The sequence below is a fragment of the Bombus huntii genome, chromosome 3 (genome assembly GCF_024542735.1).
Source record: "Bombus huntii isolate Logan2020A chromosome 3, iyBomHunt1.1, whole genome shotgun sequence".
Classification (NCBI taxonomy): domain Eukaryota; kingdom Metazoa; phylum Arthropoda; class Insecta; order Hymenoptera; family Apidae; genus Bombus; species Bombus huntii.
Window position 1 is genome coordinate 17,773,291 of NC_066240.1, and position 24,174 is coordinate 17,797,464.

Below are 24,174 nucleotides of genomic sequence, written 5' to 3' on the forward strand. Positions count from 1 at the left end.
TTGCAAATCACGTTTTGTAAAAACGGCGACCAATAACTTGCGACGTGAGTGACATACTGATTATTTCTTTATTCTTTGTATACCTAATACGTCTGTTTGCACGATTTACGTGGTAGCAATACGATTTACCAATGTAAACTGGATCCAAATAATGCGATAAAGATATTACTGATAAATGCGTTAATTTGGAGCGATAATATTGGCACACCTATAATACGTTTGATATTGCATTCATTCGAAGCTCCTTAAATAATCTCGGCGAGGACATAAAACTTAGATGTAGTAGATAAAAACAGTATAACGGTAAAACGCTATAACGGTATAATGTTCGTAAAATCATCAAAAGCTAAAGTTTACGCATTTTGGTCGTCTAAACATTAAACATTTCATTCGTAATTATTTAATTATTTCATACCATACTCTTATACCATACATCCTAATTTTTAACAAAGATGAATTAAGTTTTAATGATACTACCACATAATTTTATCGATAGATCATGGACAGAATATCAAGAAACGATTTTACAAAAAGGCGCATAAATAACTTTAGGAAATGGCATTCAATCGCGTTATATCCTTCCTACCTAGTATGTATGTACTAGATACAAAAAATTCCAAGCATCTAAAATATTAGTACAAAACATAATAAAGAGAATCAATAACAAGGGATTAAATTATTGTTTCAAACCTTGTTACACAATTCATTTAACATAAAGATTAATTTCAAAATTACAGAATACCGCCAAAATATACACCTACAAAAATAACGTATGAATTCATAGAAATTCCAGTTTTCTATTACGTAACGATTCATTTCTTTTCGATTAGAATGTAATCGAAATCGTGCGATAATGGCACGATAACGATTAACAGATTATCATAAAAGTGGTAAGTTACGCGCGGAGCACGTCAGTTGATTGTAAGGTCGTCAAGGTAAAGTATGTTGTGAACATAGTAACGAACAAGCGGTTGAGTTGCCGGCTGTCGCCGTCACATGCAGCCAGTTATCCCGTCGACGTTAGGCGGTGCGTCGTTTGTACGTAAGACGTGTCGTTCAAACCGCTGTTTCATCTCTGTTTTTCCTCTATCGCCTTCTTATTCTACTCATAATCAGCTGGAATCGAGCAACAGAAATTTGGTTATCGACATGACATGCATCGGTACGCGTTGGCAGTGGCGTAGTTGCGGTCGAAACAGAACGGACCAAAGCCGTGTAGGCGCATCGTTATGAAAGGGACCAGTCGTCCATGAACACAAACGGAACGTACTATCTTGACGTTACACATGTTGCATTGAAAGGATCGGTGAACTCTGGTTGCTGAACGTGCACATAGTTAAACAACGTTATCGAAAGTTATTAATTGTTGGAAAGCGTTGTGCGCGGAGTAAAATGAGGTAAGAGGCAATAGAAAAATTTACTCTGCTAACCAATACGAAATAGATCCGGGGAATAAAAGGTGGACGCATCGTTCGAGGGTCGTGTTTGCTCGTATTGTGTCGTCAAAACTACATATGGGTGCGCGTAAGGAACGAGGAAATTCAATGTATCGGTGAAAATTGGGGAGGATCGCTGGTAGTACGTAGTGACAAAGAGGGTGCTTTGGTGTCAATAACTGTGAATAGCAGGGCGATCCTCCTATCTCTCCTATCGTTGTTCCGGTGGAAGGTGGAAGAAAAAGAGAAAGAGAGAGGGAGAGAGAGGAGTACGTTCGGTTGGTATACCTTCGTTGACACAGCGTGCCGGCGTTTTGGAGCGCTCGTAGCCGTGGACGCGGCTACGTAGCTATCCTATACCTACCCTATAAACCGCGCGGGGGAACCTAATACGTGAATGTGTTGGAAGCGGTGGCCACGTCTTCGTCGTCGTCGTCGTCGTTGTGATCGCCGTGAAAACGGTGTTACACCGTGGGAATTGCCGAAAACACATCATCGATGGCCCGCGCGATTTTTCCACACACTCGGTATCCGTGATCGCGGCACGGCGAGAACCTCGTCAAGGATGCCGCGGATACCGTTTATTAGATATCCACGAAGGATGGCGGGCTTTGAGATCGTCGCTCGGATCGATAGGTACGAAAGGATCGAATAATCACGGAGGAAACAAGAGAAAGAGACAAACAGATAGAGAGAGACAGAGGGGGGGAGAGAGAGAGAGAAAAAAGACAAAGTGGTGAGGTGAGTCAGGAGACCTTCCCCTATCCGGAGGTTAGGCCTCCGAGTATCAAGGATCCTTATTCGAAGATGAACTCCATGATATATACCTTGTACGGCTTCGCTATATTTTTCATGATATTCTGGTCGGTAATGTGGATCGTTCATGTACTGGCACTGATAGCCGGTCACTGGAAGCTGCACCGTAAAGTCACTCAAGTACCAACCTACGAAACGCCCTTACCCGGTGTGTCGATCATAAAGCCTCTGATGGGCGTTGATCCGAATCTGTTCAGCAATTTAGAGACATTCTTTACGATGCAATATCCCCGTTACGAGTTACTGTTCTGCGTGGAAGACGACTCGGATCCGGTGTTGATGTTAGTACGTAAACTGATCGAAAAGTATCCAGAAGTGGATGCGAGACTTTTCATCGGCGGTTGTAACGTGGGCGTGAATCCAAAGATCAACAATATGCAACCAGCGTACGAGGCGGCTAAACACGAGTATGTACTGATTAGTGACAGTGGTATCAAGATGAAGGAGGACACGCTGTTGGACATGGTTAATTACATGACCGACAATGTTGCGTTAGTGCATCAGATGCCGTTTACCTGTGATCGCGAAGGTTTTGCCGCGGCATACGAGAAAATCTTCTTTGGTACTGTACAGTCGCGTATGTACCTAGCCGCTGATTTACTTAGGATCAATTGTCACACAGGGATGTCAGCGTTGCTGAGAAAAGCTCCTCTCGATGAGGTCGGCGGTTTAAAGACGTTCGGTGTGTATTTAGCCGAAGATTTTTTCTACGCAAAGTCACTGACCGACCGTGGTTGGCGAATCACTGTGTCCTCGCAGCCGGCGTTGCAGAATAGCGGTCACTGCGAGCTGCATTCGTTCCAGGCGAGATTACGAAGGTGGGCGAAGCTCAGGGTGGCTATGTTGCCTACCACGATCGTTCTCGAACCGCTTAGCGAGTGTTTAGTGTTAGGTGCCTGTGCTTCCTGGGCGGCCAGCGTACTCTTCGAGTGGGACTCCCTTGTTTTCTATTTGGTACACATACTATTGTGGTTCATGTTCGACTGGACGCTATTGAGCGTCGTCCAGAACGGTCCGTTGCCGTTCAACAAGTTAGAATTCGTATGCGGATGGTTACTCAGCGAGATCACAAGGCCTTATCTTTTCCTTCAGGCAGTTCTAGATCCTCTGATACAGTGGCGGTCGCGTGTCTACAAACTCAGGTGGGGTGGAGTCGCGGAAGAGGTTAAGGCAAAAGTCAAATATTAAATTGCACTATGAAACCAGCGGTTTTACTTTTTCCTCCTTTCTTTTTTTCGTTTCTTTCCTTTACTTCTGTTTCTTCCTCTTTCTTTGATACGTATGCAGGGTATTCCAGTTTTCTTCGATCAAATCTTGTCAGGATATTCTATGATCATAGGTAAATACAAAGAGAATGATACCAATCTTACGATTACTATGCTATAAGACGAAAATAGATTCGCTATCAATATACAATGCAAAGTTCATTTTCACTATATTATTTGCTCGATGTATGTACATAACATTTTTTTTTCAAAGTTAACTAGATATAAAAGTTTAGGGCGATATCATCGGAGGCCTAACCATCGTTCTCTTCGTATTTCTCTTTTGTTATAACTTTTTAATAAAGCTTTGAACAATTATATTATAAAATCGGTATACGTTTACACAAAGTCTTTTCCTTATTTATATCCGTAAAACATCCTGAAAATATTTAGCCCGAAAAGACTGGTACATCCGATATACACGTAGGGATTAATATGCACACATTGAGCTAGAAGCGTGGATGTTTTGTAATATCCGATATATTATATTATTACGCATGTAGTTCTTATTATACTTGAATTGCGTTATACCGTGGAAAAAATATACGCCGTATATACACGATATTTACTAGATAGGGGTGTTTACGCGTCGTGTGTACATGTACACGTATATACGTATGATTCGCTTACGTGAAACAATAATCGCGACACGCATGTATGCACGTGTGCCATCATTTTTCAATTATTCAGCATATCATCTCCGCCAGCTCGTTGGTATGCTCATTTCAAGTGCAATGTTTACAGAAAAAAGAAGAAAAGTATAACGTAAAAAAAGAAGGATCTATTATAGGTTATGTTAGAAAGAGAAAACACGTAGTAAACAATCGATGGATATGTGGCTTTTCTTCTTTTTTGTTTCTTCTTTTTTTGAAATCCTCGTCTGGAACGAGGTCCCCTTAAATCGTTATTGTAGTATATTCGGTGCGAAATTATTCATACGTTTTAAGGAAACGATTCCTGTAAAAAGCTATGGTTGCGCTGGCTTCGCGATCAATTTAACATCTTATCGACGTAGTTGGTGATTTATCTCGAAATATCTTTCGCGCGTTGTAGTAACTAATTGGTAAGGTTAATGTTGTTTTGGTTTTTAAGTAAATATTTATTTTTAACATTAAAAGGTATTTAACAAATGATTATATGATTAAGCGAAGTATAAGCACGTTCGATTATGGAAAAAGAATTTTTTACGGGTTTGATGATAATAATATTCGCTGCTAGTACTAACTAGTGTTTCTTTTCGACGTCTCCGTGTCGGTAAACTGGGAAGAAGTAGAATCAAATAAAAATATACATACGTGTTAGCCGAAACGATTAATTAACGCGTTATAGACGGTGCATATGTAGTAATTGTACATACAAAAGAAGCACATTTTTAGGTATCAAAGTGCTTAACCCTATCTTATATTCTTTCCTCTTCTTTACTTTTCTTTTCTTTTTAAGATTACAATCTTTGCTGAACTTTTTGTTTTATTACGCAAAATATTAATTCCAACCTAATTTCGATAAATCGCTAGAATGGAACAAATACGATTATGTAAATATTCATTTATTTGATATGTACCTTTTTTCGTTTCATTCGTTTAATACGCAACGCGTATATGTACATGCATATTTTCAATTAGAACTAATTGTTATTGTAAAAATCGTACCCGTAAAAGCAAGTACCTTCGCGTCGAATAATCGAAACAAATTGATTGTGTTACGTAACGTTCAACGTATTGACCATGTTACTTTCTATTGATGCACATTTCTTTCTTCAACGTCTAGTAAAGTTTGAATTCAATTTCATCTGTCCGTGCTATTATCGAAACACGTTTATATTTCGAACATAAGATATCGGACGCTTAATTACGATATCTCCCCCCCCCCCCCAAATAAGAAGATTAACAAGTATTAATAAGTATTAAGAAGATTATCAAGTATTCAAAATAAATTCGGATTTATCTAAATCCAAATACTTGCCTACTTCTCGCAAGGTGTCGAGAAAAAAGAAATCGCACCATGTCGCTTAATTGTATTTTTCTACGAAAGAACTAATGTTTTCTAAGCGGTACTTGTCTCGCTTAATCGCTTACTAAGACTAATTAAGGGCATCTGTACGATGCATCTTTCGTGATTAATTTTTCTTTGAAAATTTCCTACAAAATTTAATCCCTTGTAATTAATTAATCATCAATGCTCAAAATTATCGCCAACCACGATAATGATTTAGATTATAGTTAGATCGATCGAACGTTATTATATAAAGAGAAAAACACTCGTGTAGTTTGTAGATTATCGAATGACAGGCATCCCAAAGGTTGTGTCGCTTCTTGACGCTAACTTTATGCTTATAATAATAATATTTACATTGGTAATTATTTTCAAGTACTGCAACTTCACCCATTTCGACGATTTTTGAATATGTTGCACAAATTAACGTTTTCAACAACTTTTTCCTACCGCATAACCTTAATTGTCCGAAATGTTCGCAAAAATGTGACGGTACCAGTGAATTCTATCTATAATCGTGCGTCCGTGATAGCTTATGTGTTAACATTGGTAAACTGACGCTTAACTAAATCTATATATGCTATAAACAAACGATAAGAATTAGTTTTGGGCCAGGTGCTATTTTATTCGGCCACAATGAGATAGTCGGCAATCAGTACCAGCGCATACGTTGCCATGGATACACAATACAGGCAAAATTCACTGTAGTTGTACCGGCAGCCTCTTACGAATATCTCGGAAACTAAGGTCAGCCGAGGATTATATGTTTAGGAAAACGTTGTTCAAAATATTGATTTCTACAACATATTAAAAAATCATCGAAATCGATGAGGTGGCAGTACTTGTAAATAATAACAATATTCCCTTACGTTTATTTTTGCTGGTAGATCGGATCTTGTTTTACGGGGAAGTCGAAAATTTACCTTTGATATTCTCTTACGCTTAAACACGTTCTCCGTACACGTTACGAGTATTGTCAGCGGCACGTTTAAATATATTGCCTCTTTACTCTTTTTATACTCGTTGTTTCTCGCCTTTTTTTAAATAAAACATATCCCTTCTGATTGCTTCGAATACATTTTGTAGATTGACGACAACAGTATCTTGTAAAGCATAGAAAAAAGGTTTCTATAAATATATCGCATAAACAAGATACGGACATATAAAATTCGATAAGAAACGACACGATTTACGAGATGACCTAACGCGATACTTTTATTTAGTAGATTCAAAATACTTAATATCGATTCTTATCCCTGCCGGTACAAAGTCATACGTTTCTCGTGCCTGCAGTCCTAACAATAAGTGAGATGACGCTAGTCATCCTCGCATCTAGGATGGCGTCGTAGAACTAAACACTGGTTAACATAACGTTCGTGTACGTTCTCATATGGCACGCGTTCGATCGATTTCCTTGATTAGTTAAGATCAGAAAGGTTAATAGGGTTTGTCGAATCTAGTCTTGAGTGTAATTCGCTGTAGAAGCTTCGACAATTGTACATGGTATATATTATCCTTTCAAATACGAGTGTTCCTTGCTTTTTCTACATTCCATATTCATCGTGTGTGTGTGTGTGTTTCTACGTGTGTGACGGTCGCCATCCTTATAACGTTTCGAACGAAACCATCGACTCTTTGTTCTCTGTCTTGCGAACCAATTAGTACAAACTAAATATGTTTGTAACCAGTGTTAATTACACTCTTCTATTGTTCCGTGCGTTTTAATTACTCGTGCAGCGCAATCTATATCTGAAACTATACCGTTTGATTAGAAAACGCACGACAACATCATTACGCCAAGGTCCGCTGTTATTAAGATTTTCCTGTGTTCCGCGAGCACGTCACCGGGTAACAATGAAAAAACAATCTATCGGGCAGGGTCATCTATACTCTGTGTTTAGTAAGTGGAGTCAGTACAGGTAAACAGACGCACGTGACTAGGGCAGAAACGTATTCATAACTTTCAGTTACAATGAAAAAGAATATCGATGTATTATTCCTTATACATTTAAGTATCTGGTGTAGCAACATCTTTTTATTTACACAAAATTGTTGAAATCGAGTTTTGTCCGGGTTTTCGGTACAAGCACCATCGTGCGTGCTATTCATCCGAGAGGTAACGACGTAGGTAAATTTGCTCCTGATGTCAAATACTATCAATTTATTATCGAATAAGAAACGAACACAGAGGCAAAGGGTCGAAATGATATAAAAGTCTGTAAAAAAAAAAAAAACGTTCTAGAAATCAATTTTCTAATTCCTACTTTTGCTTTTCCAATTTTCGATGTTTTTAATTTATTTCAGTGAACGAGTTATCTAAAAGGCTAATTGCTGTCGTTAATTTTTCAGAATATAAATATAGAAAAGAGATAGATCCGTGTTATCTGGCTGTTATCTGGTTCGATGGGAAGCGGGGTTTTAGCAAGTTTTCTACACAACGAGCGGCGCTGCGGTGTTTAACGACAAAAGTGAATCTAAGGCTTTTGAACCCTGACACTTTCATCAGTGAAGTGGTCAATTAATTGTGATATTTATATCGTACCCGTTCCACTACACAACCAGTAACTGTTTAACCCTTGCCTCGTCAGGCTGCAACGAAATAGTGTGCGTGCGTTTAATTAATAGCAATTGTAACCGTACGATTTCGAATGGTTGGGGGCTATTGTGATTTTTCAATCGTAATAGTTTGTAATTGAAGGTCATTGATCGTGTTTACATTCAACTTATATTCAAGGTTTACATCCTAATTTCTTACTTGCTATAAGCCGTTAGTTTTCAGCATTTTTCTCCTAAATGAAATAATGCCGAGTTTACGAATGTTTCCAGATCGATAATTATAATTTTTTAATTTCTACAACGATAGAATTTCATTGTCGTAGCAAATAAATTGTTATAAAATCTCTAAATTATTTACTTTATTCTTGTATTTCGGATACTTTTAATTCTATTACGTTTTTGTTGAACTCGTTCCAATAATCGCTATCATATAATATAAAACGGATTATATCCGTCAATTCGAAAATAATCGATGGAACTCTCTTTGGCCAAACATGGTTCTTATCAACGAACAGTAACTGTTTTTATTTAAACAATGAATTCTTATTTCGTAACTTGTCCGTCGTCGATATTTCGTTTCCTTTTGTCCTCGTTCGATAGTTCTTTCACTCGACGATTTCGCTTCATTAGCGCAAAAGAAAAAAAGCGACATTTTTTGTGATTCTACTGAAATCGATAACTCGTATTAAAATTGAACACTGTTTACGTGCGAAGAACGTTTCGATTCGCGGAACTAGAGGTCAGTTGTGTCGGCTAGATTTTTTTCCACGAATTGCCACGAGTACACTCTTTTTTATGCCGATGCAACACGGAATATTGGCCGCCCTCTATCTTATCGTGATTTATCGAAAGTCAAACAATTATTTCACCTTACTCGTCGACGTTTCCATTTATCAGGGTTTAAAGCCTTCAATATCGCACGTAATAATCTTCAATCTATAAAATTTATATATTTTATGTGTAGAACTAGAAAAAGGCAGGAAAGACGAGGGAGTAACTAAAAATGTGACAAAGAAGTTATCGTCCAGTTTGAATGAACGAAGAAAACGGAACGACATTGGAGGCAATCTCGCGATGGGAATCTTTCAGGACTTGTTTTGCTCAGAGAGGAATTCCTTTTAAAATCTATCGTGTAATAATTTTGAATGCGATTAAAATTTAGTTGAATTCACGTCGATATATTTTATCAGAAAAGACGTGAGAAGTGATGTCGCTTTTCTTAACCAAAAGGTGCAATAGCTTAACACGGAGGTCCCCTTCGTGTTAAAAATTAGATCGAATTATCATCGAGAGTATCCAGAGAATTTTGAATATTCTTCTTTTAGGAATTTGGTAATTTAAAATTATTGCTTCTAGCTTCTACAACGATGTTTGTTTTATTTTTTTTTTTTTTTTATTATTATCTTTCGAATAGAAACCTCTTAATACATGTAATCCTGATAAAATTTATTTAGTAAGAGATACAAACACGTTTAAAGATTACACCCTTGTTTATTCGTAGAATAGTTGGAAAAGAAAATTCTCGTAACTTTATGTAAAGTATTATCGAAACAGTTACGTTACGCTAACTTAGCTTTTTGGTTTTTTACTTTTTCCAAGACACGTAATCTATATTCCAATGTGCTGATAAGATTAAAACGACACGATCAATAAAAATGAAACTGCTGCTGACTCTATGTACAGGCAGTGCGGGACTGACTCGTGAGGCTGCCTCGGCACGAACCAACGACCGCTGGGTTCTTGGCGAGATCAAAGGTGCCTCGCAGCTCCTTCGTTTGGACACGTATATCGACGAAATGGATCGAGACGACTTTGTCGAAAGCGTAACCGCTGCTCACTTTGCTTCGCGTAATTACGTCGCGTACTCTGTGTTACGACAAGAGGCAGGCTCACGGGTAAACCTCGCACTGACTGTACATAACGTTAGACACAAAATCGCTTGAAATAGAGCGTCTTTTGCTCAACGTCGCTTTATTTTAACGTGCAATTCGAATCAGGCGTTTCAAGACTTTCGAGGATTCCTTTCATCCCAGAAGTTCGTCCAATTCTTCTTAATTGCCAAATAACACCATCCATCATTTTCAGCCATTTAAGTCACTGACGTAACCCTGTACTCCTATTGAAAGTTTATTATGAACTATGACTTTAAGATAATGTTTTAAACTTCGCAAAGAGATACGTACTCTGAGATGGACCATTGCTAATCTCTACGTACGGTAAAATGTTTCTAATCGTTATTTTTATTTTCAAGCAACGAGTTACTTAGTAATTGTTCCCAGCAATGTATAGTGTACTCTTAAGTATGCCCTACCTACGCAATGAGATTTGTCCCGAGGTATGTCTCCAAGTATCGTTCGAGGCGAGCTCATGAGACCTACTTATAAGAGTAGTATGGACATCTTTCGAGCAACGAAATGTCATTTCTATGCGAGAAACAGTTGCAATTGTTTAAGTATAGCAGTAGATATGCGTATGGAAGAGCAAACAATACCACGTAAAAGAGGAAAAGGATCTCGAAGAATCAGCTAATTGCCAATAGAATCGCTTTTTGGTCTCAGTTCGATCAGGACAATCTCGCCAATACTTTAATGAAATTTTTATTAACGAAAATATAGAAAATAAAAAAATTTCGTCGTTACATTAGCGTTTTATCTCACTGATACGAGGGCGAAACGCGTGGCTCTGCTGTGCGACACTCTCGAATACTTGAGATCAGGTCACGAGGACAAGGATGATACAATGACGGTAAAGACTGATGATACAAACAAAGCAATCTCACCCTCACCGTATCCCATCGAAGACGAAAGACCAAAAGTGACCATGAGGTCAGATAATATCTTACTGACAAATAAACGAAAGGCATCTGCTCTGCAAGAACGCAACCTACTGCTATATGATTAAATACAGTAACTTTCCGTCCGTTTTTATGGCTTTACATCTACGTCATGGAGTACAAGAAATTTAATCGTGTCCAATTTATTTAACTTCAATTAGTATTACCAAAATACCTTGGTCTACCGGACTTCATCTCATTAGCATTTCCTGGCAAACTATAAACAAATTGACTTTTTATCGTTAGCTTCCTACGTCATCGAGTACAAGGTCGTAATAGGGCTTAAATTAAAGTTTATGATTCCCACTTTACGAATGAAAAGATCTGGCTGACTTCCGCTTGACTTCTGCCTGCCATAAATATGCAGTAGACCAGTTCTTTAATACATACGAGACCGTGGCTATTTTTATATCTTGACTAAAAATTATTATTAATGCGTTTTACGCTGTTATAAACATATATATGTATATATTAGTTTATTTACAGATATTTTACTCTTTATTTTGTAGAACCAGTCGTATGAAGGACAAGGAAAGATGTGAAGCAATTATTACTTTTGTATTTGTTTTCCTCGTCTTTCATACGATAGGTCTTACAAGATAAAAGCTAAATTATCAGTCATGCTAGTGTTTTTTCGGCATATGTAAGTTAATAATTTGCTATAAAGAATATCAAGACAGGGCATTAAAAATTATACGATTCCATTTAAGGGAACGTATATCACCTTCGTATGATCTTTATGCGCCCATCTATAAGAAAATTAATTACATCAGATTATGGTCCTCTTGATATCATCCATTTTTTATCTGAACCATTTATTATATAACTGTCACTTTTACCAGTAATTCGTATTTATAGATTAAAATCGGTATATATACATTTATATGTTTACCGTAGTGAAAAATGCTCCCTTCTTCATTTCGCATTGTCGACGGCAATTAGTTTATTTCAGAAACAAATTTTCTAACGCCGTTTCACTTCGAAGTCAGAATGGATACTGATCGTAAGTAGGCTTCATGAGACCCAGAACAGGTCTCATGAGACCGAGAACAGGTCTCATGAGACCGAGAACAGGTCTCACGAGACCCAGCTCGCTTCGCATATTAGACCGAGGAAAATCCCATTGGGTAGAGCTCGCAATCATTGCAATCGCACTTTTTTCGATACGACTGCTGATTACTGTATAAATTTTCCAGTAGTTCTAGTAGACAATTAAGTCCTCGAGATTATATATGCTTAACACTGCGTTCTCCGAATTCCACCGTCTTATCCGTCACACCAATCAACATTTATCCTGAATTCAAGATTTCACGCAATCAGATATTACACAATCTTTCTTTATAAAATAGATTACAATCTTTATGTGTGTTTCAATTGCCTTGTTCTTCAAAAAAGAAAAAAAAATACGATTTCACGTAGCTCGTTCTTTATTTTAACTTCCTTTCAATTTGTCAGACCTCCATTGGGGTTAGGTTGGGGTTAGGTTATAGAAATAGCTTCGTGGTTTCAGGTTATGTAATTCGATGTTCCGACGATCAATTTTTGGTACACGAATATGTAGGATTTTCCTGTAATTCGCGATAAATTGTATCATTCTCAGGAAAAAGGGTTGCTGGACTGCGCAAGATTTGCGTTTTCGTTGAAACGACACGGCCACATGGAGAGCAGATCTTTTTGATGTCCTTTCTAGCAAGATGAAAGGAAAGTCGTACGAAAACACTCTTTTTGCACGAACCAACGGTCGCTTGGACTCGAGTGCCATTATGAAAGTGCATTTAACGAAAAAGGAACAACAATGGCGACTGTTACGAGGATCCATCTGTAGCATAATCTTTTTTTGCCGCGGCATAATTTGTCGCATCTTCTTTATGGGAATTATAATTTTAATTTAAAGGTGACGATTTCTTTTCTTCCTTCTTTTTGGTTTATATTTCCTTTTTTCTCATAGGAAAAGTAGCACCTTTTTTCACCGATAAAATGATCGATCGTTGTTTGCAAAAACCAAGATAAATCAATCAGCTTTCTGTCCTAACTCATCGCCTTTCTATTTTGTCGTTTAGTGTTACTTTTCAGATAACGTATAACCACCAGTATATATGTTTGCTGATATAACTCAATGTTTATCGTATTTATCATATTTTTCATAAAAACGGAGTGAAAAATCAAAACGAAGCGTATATAAAAGCGGATATAAAAATAGCAATAAATGGTTGATTTACAGATATTAGTCGATATCAAGCGAACGATGATACGTTCATTATTTGTAAAAATTTGATGCAGCGTTGTAAAAACTTATTTCGTGGAGTGACTAAGGATTGATATCTAAAAATCGGGAAATATAGGATTATAGGATCATTTATGTAATAGTTATTAGTTAGTTTGATTATTATTACTTTATAAAGTTCGATTCTCGATCTTCCTCCTTTCAGATTCCTCGCTAAATAACTAAATTAAGAAAATTTCTTTATTCCTTTCTGTCCTCACTATGAACGTGTCGTTTTGATATGCATAACAAAATTTGTAGAAACTTGTCCGGAGGTTGTTGAAAATGCTTCGTAAATATCGAAGAGTTTTCATCAAAGATGTATCATAAAGAAGTATATGTCGTACTTACAGTGCTAATTCGAGAATTAATAAAACAAACAACATCCAATTCCTGTGAGGGAAAATACGCGTTCTATAAATTTTAGAGGTTATGGTTAAGCGATATCGGAAATTCTATTCTACGACTGTTGTGTCAAATTTTCGATCCTTATCTCTCTTGCAGAGATACAGAGTTTTATAGTTTTTGGAATGTATTAGAGAATAGAACTCTTAAACGAGCGTGTCCAACCCAGTGATAAATTAACACGGTACATAATAATTGTGTGATAAACATGACATGACTCACGCGTGAAACATTTCGCTTCTCTCTTTTTCTTTGGTTCGTCGAGAGATAAAGTGACTTGTTGAATTTTCTATATCGTTAAAACACGCTAACTGAGAGATAATTCTCGGATTCGTCATCAATTATATTTTTCTTTAAAACTTTGTCCGCCTAGTCAAGAGTATACGAGGAAATTTTTTAATTTAAGAGGTTAAATCGCGAATTGTCCCTTTTCATATAAATATTATTTGTTAATCAGTTACCTGCGTTTGACGAGTATAGACGTCGTTGCTTGTATTTATTTACGCACTCTAACCTAACCTAGTGAGAAATTTCTAAAACTAAATTCTGCAGTTAACTGGCTAATGTCTTAATGAACGATACTTCTGCTTATTTTTACTTTTGTTTTACTTTTTGTTAATGAATATATGGAAATTTTTAATTTTACATCAGATGTCTATCTATCTAATATCTGTATATGTACAAGAATTCTAAAAGCTTTGCAATTTCCTTCGTTGATGATTTTTAGTTTCTAAACTTTTAATGTTCTAAACTTATTCATGCAAAAATACATATGCACAAATTGTAGTAATACTTGTAAGACATATCATATCATCGATAACAATAAAGGAAACCGTGTTGTGGCGCTGTTTTAAAAGCAATAAGGAATTTCATTCAGCTAAATTTAGTAGTTAAACCTTTGAAGAAATAAAATAATCCGATTTGTTATTTTTTAACAATGATTCATATCTGAGACATATGTCGATTCATTTCGATTTACCGGATATATATCAACATACAAATCATATCAAGAGTCTTGTTTAGTGTCACTATATAATTGAATATCTTGTCCTCGATTGCAATTCATTGTTTAGACTAATAAGTAGTCGTACAGGTGTTATTAAGCATCTGACGAACATCTGAATTGTCGCCTCTTAATTATCGAGAACCAGTCTTGTTCTTGACTATTATCGAAGATTAATTTTCATCTAAAATTTAGTTGTTTAGCGATCTTAATCGTTAACGTCGTGTTGTATACAGCCGAACATTCGTAAAAAGAATTATTTTCAGATAAAGAGAGCATGAAATGTTTTTATTCGAAATAGTATCTCAACGTTCATCATTATTGGTACAATGAAGGTTATGAAAATCAAAGTAATCATCAGGCAAAAGGTTAATTGTCAAGAAAAGTGTGTTAAGGCATTGACTACCACATTGCTAGTCATCCATGACTCATCTTTCTTTTTTACTAAATCTTTTAGAATGATTAAAATAAAAAACAAAAATTTTCGATAATGTTAATGGTTTAGATAACATTGTCAGAGGAAAAGCGAGCAAATATAATATAATGTTTTACAAGAACGAAACGTTATAATATAATATATTTCAATTTATTTCGGCTTCCAGGACAAAATACGTATATAAAATTCGTATGGCAGGCAACGCGTTAACGAAGATGTGGTCTCAAGGAAAGTTCGGCTAACATGAACGACGTAAAAATTGCTCTGAGCGTTTTGAATGCGAAACATGTTGACACAGGTCGACATTTGGAACTTCCATTGAAGGTTTCGCGGATCATTAAGTCTCTCGAAGGTTCTCGGAGGAATCGTCGCGCATAGAAACTGACGATGCTCGTTCTGTCCATGGATAGAATCGAAACGCGCGTCCGATAGAAGGAAACAAGCGTTCGATTTACATTGTGCCGGATGAATCATCGAGGGAACACGCCAGGCGACGAGAACAATACAAATGAATGAAGTTGGCCCGTTCAGATAGCACGCGAATATCTCGAAAACGCCCCGTCGCATCTGGCCGTGCCGTTCTGATGACTAATTTTTGCTTGTTATAATCTGTGATTCGACAGAATTTATTTGTAGAATGCCGTGTTAATATTTTACATTTGAAGTGAAAGTCGAAAAATTGAAAGAAAAATATCGCTAAATATCTTCGAAAAATCATCACAAGTCCATATTAATTACACGCACGTTAAAATGTGAAATCCAAGCACAATATAAAACAAAGGAAATAACGATTCGTTGAGGTAATTAAATCGAGTTATTTCCACGCTCTAAATGCGTCATTTCGAAGTCAGTTGTAAACCAAACTGGAATTTCCCCATTATTTTGTGTATCTGGGTGATGCCAACTGCTCTTGCAAAACCCCATTTCTATGGTATTCGCGAATCAACAACGCCGACAACGTTCCAAGCTCTTGAACGTTTTCGCAGCACGTTTCACACGATCGATTTCAAGGTCTGTGGTTTATTCTTCGAAAAGTGGAAGCTACACTGGTCTCAAGGTTCTCCAAATGCATCGTACTTGAAAACATCCAATACTGGTCCAAGTTAGTGAACTCGCTATCATTGATCTCCATTCACCGAAAAAAGACCATTCCACGCTGTGTCGACTCCGCGCTATTCCATGCTATTCCGCAGTAATGCCAACCTAATCTTTGATAATTTCACTACCATGATTTCATCGTGACGAATTTCATATTAATTTCAAATATGATTTCAGGTGACTCATTAAATATCGTCTAAGAGTCATTAATGTCCATAACATGTACTTATCGTAACCTACCATCATAATATGTAGTACTTAGTTTCATTCCCGTACTCACACTTCATTTTGTGATTGACAGCTTATGCAATCGATTTATATAATAAGTTAATTAATTATCGTGACTAGATATCTTACGACTATGTTATCGCCAATATGCGATCTTCAACTTGAAATTCACAGGTTGATTAAAAGTACAATTTAGTAATTTTTCTTTAGAAATTAATCTTAAAAGATCGGGGAGAAGTGGGACAGTGATAATAACACGAATAAATGAAATTATGCATATCTACAATTAATATCATAAATAAAAAATATATATATCTCGTTTTTTCGTATTTCTTATTTCATTGTACAGTGGGGGAATTACGATGGAAGAATGTAACGTATTCTCGACTGCGTGTCACAATGAATAGTGAAATAGTAATTTCTATTGTCATTGGGAAATTGGGACAATCATGAACAATACTTTACCAGATTTTCTCTTTCTTTTTTTAACAATTCCATTGGCACGAATTTTTTTTTATTACTCCGGAATCGAATTCCACGAAGTGCAACGAAATCAAAGGAACAAATTGATATTCAACGATAGGATTAAATTTGTTTTGGCGAAAGTTATCGAAAGTATCGTGTTTATTATTGTGATATCTGCGGTTTTATGGCAAATTTTTAAGGTAGACGAACGAAAGTTGATGAGCATGCGGAGAAGATATGACCTGAATGATGTCGAAAAAGGAAACACACGCTCTGTCTCAGATCTAACCTAACTACTTAATTCAAGCATAATTCATACGCATAATTTAGACTTAAAGCGCTCTATTTATTTAGTTTGCGAATTATTCAGCTTTTTGTATATAGGTATATAGAAATCTGCCTCACGCGTTACGTTATTTTACCCAACCTAACACACGATATTCAAATCTATTCCATTCTAATCCATAATCCAAATATTGGACCAATATACATATATATTTACACACTTCTTCCAACTAGTTTCAACTATTATAATTCAGATAAGCAGTCTGATAATGAGTATCGTGTAAATACGCGTGCGTATAGGTACACGTGGCGTTAAATATATGGCGTTAATTAGGTAGGGAAAATTTTTAACGTTTTTTTGTATTATATATTTCCTCTTCTTTACGTTCCGTTTCTATTTTTACGTAATTAATCACTCGATTACATTAAACGAGTAGTAACGACCACACAAATACAGAGGATCCAGAACTTTCGAAATTCGTTCGGAATCGATATTTCTGTCCAACGAATAACAGTTATACTTATCAGTCAATGTGAAAGTGATACGAAACCTTTACAACTTTTTTAACTCCAAGATGAGAGTCAGATTATTTTTATCTTCTTAATTGTGACTTGGCTGAGATTTTCATTTCGCGCACATATCATTCACAGCTGCTATCCAATCCTTTTCTATAAGAATTTAATATGTACATATATAATGCATATAAAAATTGAGTATTCGTGTTTATTTATACCAAATTGGCTGTACGATATTCTTCGAACAGAAAATTCCGAGTGTGTAGAATATCGAAAACAACAGAAATTTATCGATTCGACGAAACAAATTTTCGAAGCTTACAACTATTATATGTATTAAAATTCCACATCTCGGAATCGTTTCTCGGATGGCAGGTGGGTTATAAAGCGTCCTATTGAATTTTCTTCATTAACGTTTTTTCGTAAAGAGAGCGAGGAAAAAACTGAAAAATGAAAAATCGACCAGTAGTTCGTAAGCGTGTACGACGGAAGGAAGGTATACTACTTAAGAGTAAGAGAGATCCAAAATGTGACCAAGCGGAAGCAGCTGTGATCTGCTTAAATAGGATTTCCGCGCCTTATGTAATATATGTCATCGCGAAACGTCGCTGTGTCGACGGATATACGTTTTATCGATCAATTTGTTTTTACCTGGTGGTGCAAAGCAACTTGTATTCATATGCTGCTAATGCCAACGGATTCGAGTGATTTTTACTTTTTAAAGTCTTTATACATATATGCCCATATAATCGATTTTATTTCATTTATACACGTCGGATATCCTACACGTATATAATGTAATTATTAATGTATAGTATCGATACAGATATTATTAATAATAATACAAGAAAAATTATTAATAATATGTGTGATTAATAATATTATAAGAATATTATACATATAGATATGTATGTGTGTGTATAAAGACATCAAAGACTTACCGTTGCTTTTACTTAAAGCGCTTTTTTCTTTTTGCGCCACCTGGTACATTATTTAAGTACGAACTCGTTAGTCTAACTAGTCATTCGTTCACGATGTCGTGTCATCGCGCATTGTAAAAGTCATCTTTTTCCTGTGAACCGTTTTGGATCTTACCCGGAATTGAATGACGTTGTGTCCGGCCAAGATTTAAAAGTTTCAGAGGAGACGATTCACCTGCGAGTGTGACGCCTATGCGCTTTATCTGCGAACAATTTATATCTCGTTTTGTAATTGAGTACGTCCGTTCCGGTTGGTAAATTCGAATGCATCAAACGCATCTCGCTGCAAGTGACTTTTGCCTTTGACTTGATTGTCCGACAGTCAATCATACCAAATTCGACACACACGGAATTCCCGCCAGCCTTGGAAAACCTTGAAAAGTCCGCAAAATAAAAAGTCGATTACGGATATACTCCCGACTATGAAACCAACCACTAACCTAGCCGACGCGCTTTATTTCCAAATAAAACATTCCCATGGTTGAACGTATTAAAGGCACAGATTCGAACGTTCAATTATTCAGGGCTAGTAATTTCAAAGGCCGTTCGAATAAATTGGGAACGCGTTCTATAAAATTACACGCATAATAGGCGTGTTGAAATATCAAACATCACAAATCAATTCTAAATCAGGTACGAATTCTCGTTTCTTTAATCCAATATTTACTGTAAACAAATGGAAAGAAAGGGAAGGAACGAAAGAGATTTGCAGCGAATAGATCGATCTTTCATTTTGAATAGTAACTTTCATTCGATTGTTAATGGATGATCGATTGAATTTTCAGTTCGCGTAAAACGAAAGCAACAATAGCGATACAATTCCTAATTATTCGTCCGATTTGGCAAATGTCTCCCTTTCAGAGTTCTTCGCGCACGCGCTCTCGTTTGGATTATCCAGCGATCGTTCGATTTGATCCTATTATCATCATTGACGATAAGCCGCGTTAAGAGGATTTCAGACCGCGTTATTACGCGTGTGGGCGTCCATTTTCATTGAACATTCACGTCGAAAAACTTCTTTAAGCGTAATAAAAGATATCGTTGTACAGTACGCTTCATCCAAGTTCGTACGTACATTCTTATTTGGATCTCACAGATTGAAAACGTTAGGAGAACGTAAGTACGATCGTTTTTACCGGATTACATTTATTTGTATTCGCATGTGTGTGCGTGTGCGCGTCGCGCCGTCTACCATAGAACGCCATAAGTATCCATTCGCGCAAGTTTACCGCCTTCGCTTGGAGAGGGGAAAAGGAGGCCTCGTGAATATGGGTTCGATTCGACATTCGTCGAGAGGCAGCAATCGATGATTCATCGACACTTTGAGCTGTGATCCGCGGGAAATACTGCGCTGTTATTGGCTTCGATACTACGTATCTAGGATCGTTTTGATTAAAGATCGAAAATATAATATGTAAGTAGTAAATTTAGAATACGATTGTAAAATCAATCGTATAATCATTTGTCAATAAATTAGCAAGTAAATACGATCGTTGAACACGCTGCCTGTCACAGTATACAGAAAGATATGATAACATTACTATGCATTGATAATCTGTGGTATTTTTACGCTACAAGTGTTCATTGTTGAAGATTAAAATCTACTTTCAGTTCCTTTTTATACTGTGATATCTTAAAATTTTTAATACATTGTCGACTGACCAGAGAGAACTCTTCTTTCCGAAATACATACGTACGTTACGATTACTGGCATTTTCATTTCCCCGATTTTGCCTCACGTTCTTTCCTTCTGGCATGGACTTATGGTTTTAAATTTAATCCAAAGCAAAATACGATGTTTGTAATTATTTTATAAAAATTCTGAAACGAACGAGTATACACATAAAATGCCTTGCTCGGTGATCCTTTGACTACAATTATAAAATTTCAATCCGCAGTCACAGTCGGCAATGTTTTAACAAACAAAAATATAACATAATCAGTTTCCTTTTCTTTTTTCATTTTATTCTTTGACTTTCTCCATAATAATCGTTCGTATCTAAATGCTGCATGACTGTGAGCTAAAATAAATCGAATAAGCGTAAAAATTCGGCAAATCCGCTTGAATTTTTCTTTCCATCCAATTCCGACGAGGCGGTAAAGCGGTACGCTACGCGTTACTAACGCTGCATGCATAAATGCGGTTGCGAAAGACTGTGAAGTTGTACGAGGGTTGTTTCGATTCGAGACACTACAGCAGTAACGTTCCGCTGTTACGTTAATTAACACTTTCGCTGCGATATACGAGTCGCTGGTGGTTCGTACATTAGTCTTACCGTAATTGTTCACTTTCAATGATAATTCGCTCTACCTGAATACGCAGTGTGATTTATTGCTTAAGATAGTTTCAAATGTGGTAGGAATAACTCGACGCTACAAAAATTTCTTACTGCACAAATCGAAAGACAGATGCATCTCCTGAATAATTAAACGAACTGGATCAAGAAATGTATTCGTAACGAACGTGTTAAAACAAAGTGGCGAACAAAAGTTAACATGACAACCGCTAAACATTAGTACGTAAGAACGCGTATTCTATAACCACGGTGAACAAAGTGGAACTGTAAAAAGGCAAAGCTGGCAGTTCAAACGAGGATAAAGTGGTAAAAAGATTGTAAGAAATTTTGTCGCTGATAAAAACAAAACACTCGTTACTTGTCTTAATAAATTTTAACGCTTCTATAAATCAATAAATATGCAATTTTTGTTCACCGGTATACGTATACGCATAAATACACACGAAGATCTCATCCTGTCAAACAGAAACCGTGTACGAAATTGTCTTTGCTTTTCCTTTTCTTTTTCCGTTTCCTTTCTCTTTTTTTTTTTGTGTGTGTTTTTGTTTATAAACGTTCCTTTCCAAATGTAAAGGTCAAAGTTTCAGGATCGAGTTGGCCCTCTCCTCATTTCCAAGCAAACTTCTTTGCGTAGCTTTGTAAATAACGAATCTTAGATAAGAGAAACGTTGCATTATCACTCTAGGTGCGTATAATTCCGCAAAATTAATTCCTTAATTTCTTTACTGCCAAATAATAAGTGGTTGAAACGCTACAATCGAACGTTGTACAACTCTGTCGACGAAATCGATAGCCTGAGGTAATATTTGATAGCAATATATGTATCTACCGTTCGTTGGTGGAGCCTGAAACGTGAATATATCAATGGGGTTGTGTGGGTGTGAATATGAGTGTAGTGTTCGGGGTGCATACGCGTGTATGTACACGTATGTACGTGCGATGTTTGTATGTAAAAAAAAAAAAACATTAGGCGGACGTTCGTGTATTCTACAACGGTCTACACTCATGTGATCTGGATATCAGCGAGTTAATATCATCTTTGTCAATAATCGTTGGATTATAATTTTCAAGTTTCGTATTCGTAATTATGATTTGTTAAACTTTGCTTTGTTCTCAACATCGACATTGTCTTTAGCGAAATTTTATTTAGCGCCACTTATTTACGTATACATTCGTATCTTCAAATTTTCTCACTCGTTTCGATCATCGCCGAAATTACGTAGAAGAAATTCACGCGTGCCTATTTTCCCAACACGAATGTTCGCCGAGATCGAATCTGCACCATTTTTTGCGCACTTCTGTACAATATTTTTCCGCGATTTTTGCCGCACGAATCGTACTGTGACAGAGAGACGCAGGCAAAGAAGAGATTAATAAACTGAATGATGCGTTTCGATAAACTATCGCTATCTTTTTCTAAATCTTTGACAAACTGCAACAATCGCGCGCAATTTTTTTAGGCGTCAATTGTGGAGGGATGAGTTTGAAAAAAAAAACATATAAAAAGGAAGATGGAACGATAGCAAGAAAAAAACGAACAATTGTTACTTGCTGTAACTTTTTGTGTAACGCGAAACATTGCCAATTATAGTTTATAATAATTTAATCCAATGTGTACTAGGCGGGTTCGAAGTTGTTTATCATTTTACTGTGTTTCTCGGTCATTGTAAAATGACTCTACGAGTCCGCCCGTGTTCAAGAGATGATATATATGTATATACATATGTATTTACGTATGTATATATGTATAATATACATATATATATATATATCGTCAAATAATAATAATACGTTCAACAGAATACGTTCAACTGTACATGTTTATTAAAGTACCTGAATGGAAACCACTACCTTGTGTTTTCTCTTCGTCTTATAAAGGGCAGAACATGTTCTCACCGCATGTAAATAATACCAGCACACGTACTTTTCAGACTCTACCCTTTTTCTCACTTGTGTACATGTTTGTGTATATGTGACTGGTTTACCGTCACTTCCTTTATCTCCGGTTTCTACACCCAAATGCACTTTTCCATGCGTATACACCCGACAGGTAAACGTTCCCTCCACCCTTGTGCTTTTGTCGTTTCACTGCTTCCACATATCCGGAAGCCTGCCGTGTCGAGTATTTATCACAATACCGAGCTAATTCTTTTTTCGAAAAAGGAAACGCGAGCTCGATGTGAGAAACATCGGATAAAAGGGGCGGATTATTACTTGAAATCCACGACTCGTATCTGGCGACGATATCGTTTCCCGGTTTCCTGCATTATCGTAGATGATAAATTGTTACCGATCGGTGGTCGATACGCGACTTACGAATCGTTCTTTTTTCTTTTTGCTGTCCGAGCAAGTTATACAATTCCAATTCGGGTAATTTTAAAAGAGATAATGGTCCGACGGAAATTTTCGACGTCGATCATACACCGTTTCTCTGTTTTATTTGTTTTCGCAGCAATTGTCGTGGATACGCGGAACAAAATAACACGATGGGAAGGACTGATTCGGACGGAATACATTGATCGGCGTACCCCGTGAGAAAATGCATTACTTGGCTATCGTTACTTGGATATCGATCTTGTATCTACATCACGCGATACGTTAATCCAGGTATCGTGGTGCAGGTTTCGTATTTCTGTATCTAAGTAAACAATTTTTTACAGTCGAAGGTTCTTATACGCTATTAAGTTAATCCAAACAAGATTAAATTTGATAATGCTATTTTGCTGAATTTTCGAGAGAAATTGCAAATTTTCTAATTTGTGACATAATCGGAACAGCCTACCGTGCCAACAATTCTGCAAAGCCAATTTCTACTCGGCGGATTAAATGTTTTTATTTATACACATTCCGGATAGCATGGCATTCCCGATCGTTTCTTTTTCTTTCTCTATGTACAAGGCCGCTAGTAGACATTTAAGTATACCGTACAAGCTACATTCATTCATTTCGACAAATTATTTATGCGATTCGCGCAAAATTTATGATGCGCTAGATCTATCCAAGGCCAGAAGCTGTTATTTAAAGGAACCGCCTGTAATTCTCGAACGAATTACTCGAAGATTATACGAAATCTCGTGTTTGACACAGACAACGAAATCGAGCTTCTGAGTGCTTCGCTTTCTGGTATTTTAAAGGACCGGAATATTCGAGTTCTCGAGTGCCAAGATACCCGGGTAAGTCAAACGCTCGAGTGTCGACTTTCAAATTTCAAGTACGCGAACACTCGAATTTTTGATTTCCTGAATTCTCAAGTATCAAGGTATTCAAGTAATAGAAGTGGTCGAACAATTGCAAATTTAA

The 24,174-nt window shown here is 36.7% G+C and overlaps 1 protein-coding gene across 2 annotated transcripts; it reads left to right on the forward strand.

The window, feature by feature from the left end:
• Window positions 1-76: 76 nt before the first annotated feature.
• LOC126863885 (ceramide glucosyltransferase) lies at window positions 77-20,825 on the forward strand. Of its 2 annotated transcripts, XM_050614568.1 has the most exons (3): window positions 77-7,012; window positions 7,859-12,792; window positions 15,172-20,825. In XM_050614568.1, exon 1 carries the CDS (start codon window positions 2,244-2,246, stop codon window positions 3,438-3,440), a length of 1,197 nt encoding a protein of 398 aa, XP_050470525.1. In that variant the 5' UTR covers window positions 77-2,243; the 3' UTR covers window positions 3,441-7,012; window positions 7,859-12,792; window positions 15,172-20,825. The 2 variants fall into 2 exon arrangements, with proteins under 2 accessions (XP_050470525.1, XP_050470524.1); XM_050614567.1 differs by having other exon boundaries at window positions 7,859-20,825.
• Window positions 20,826-24,174: the final 3,349 nt, after the last annotated feature.

What these genes read in the sequence shown, in the direction of transcription:
- LOC126863885 (XM_050614567.1), top strand. Translation starts at nt 2,244, where the DNA reads ATGAACTCCATGATATATACCTTGTACGGCTTCGCTATATTTTTCATG.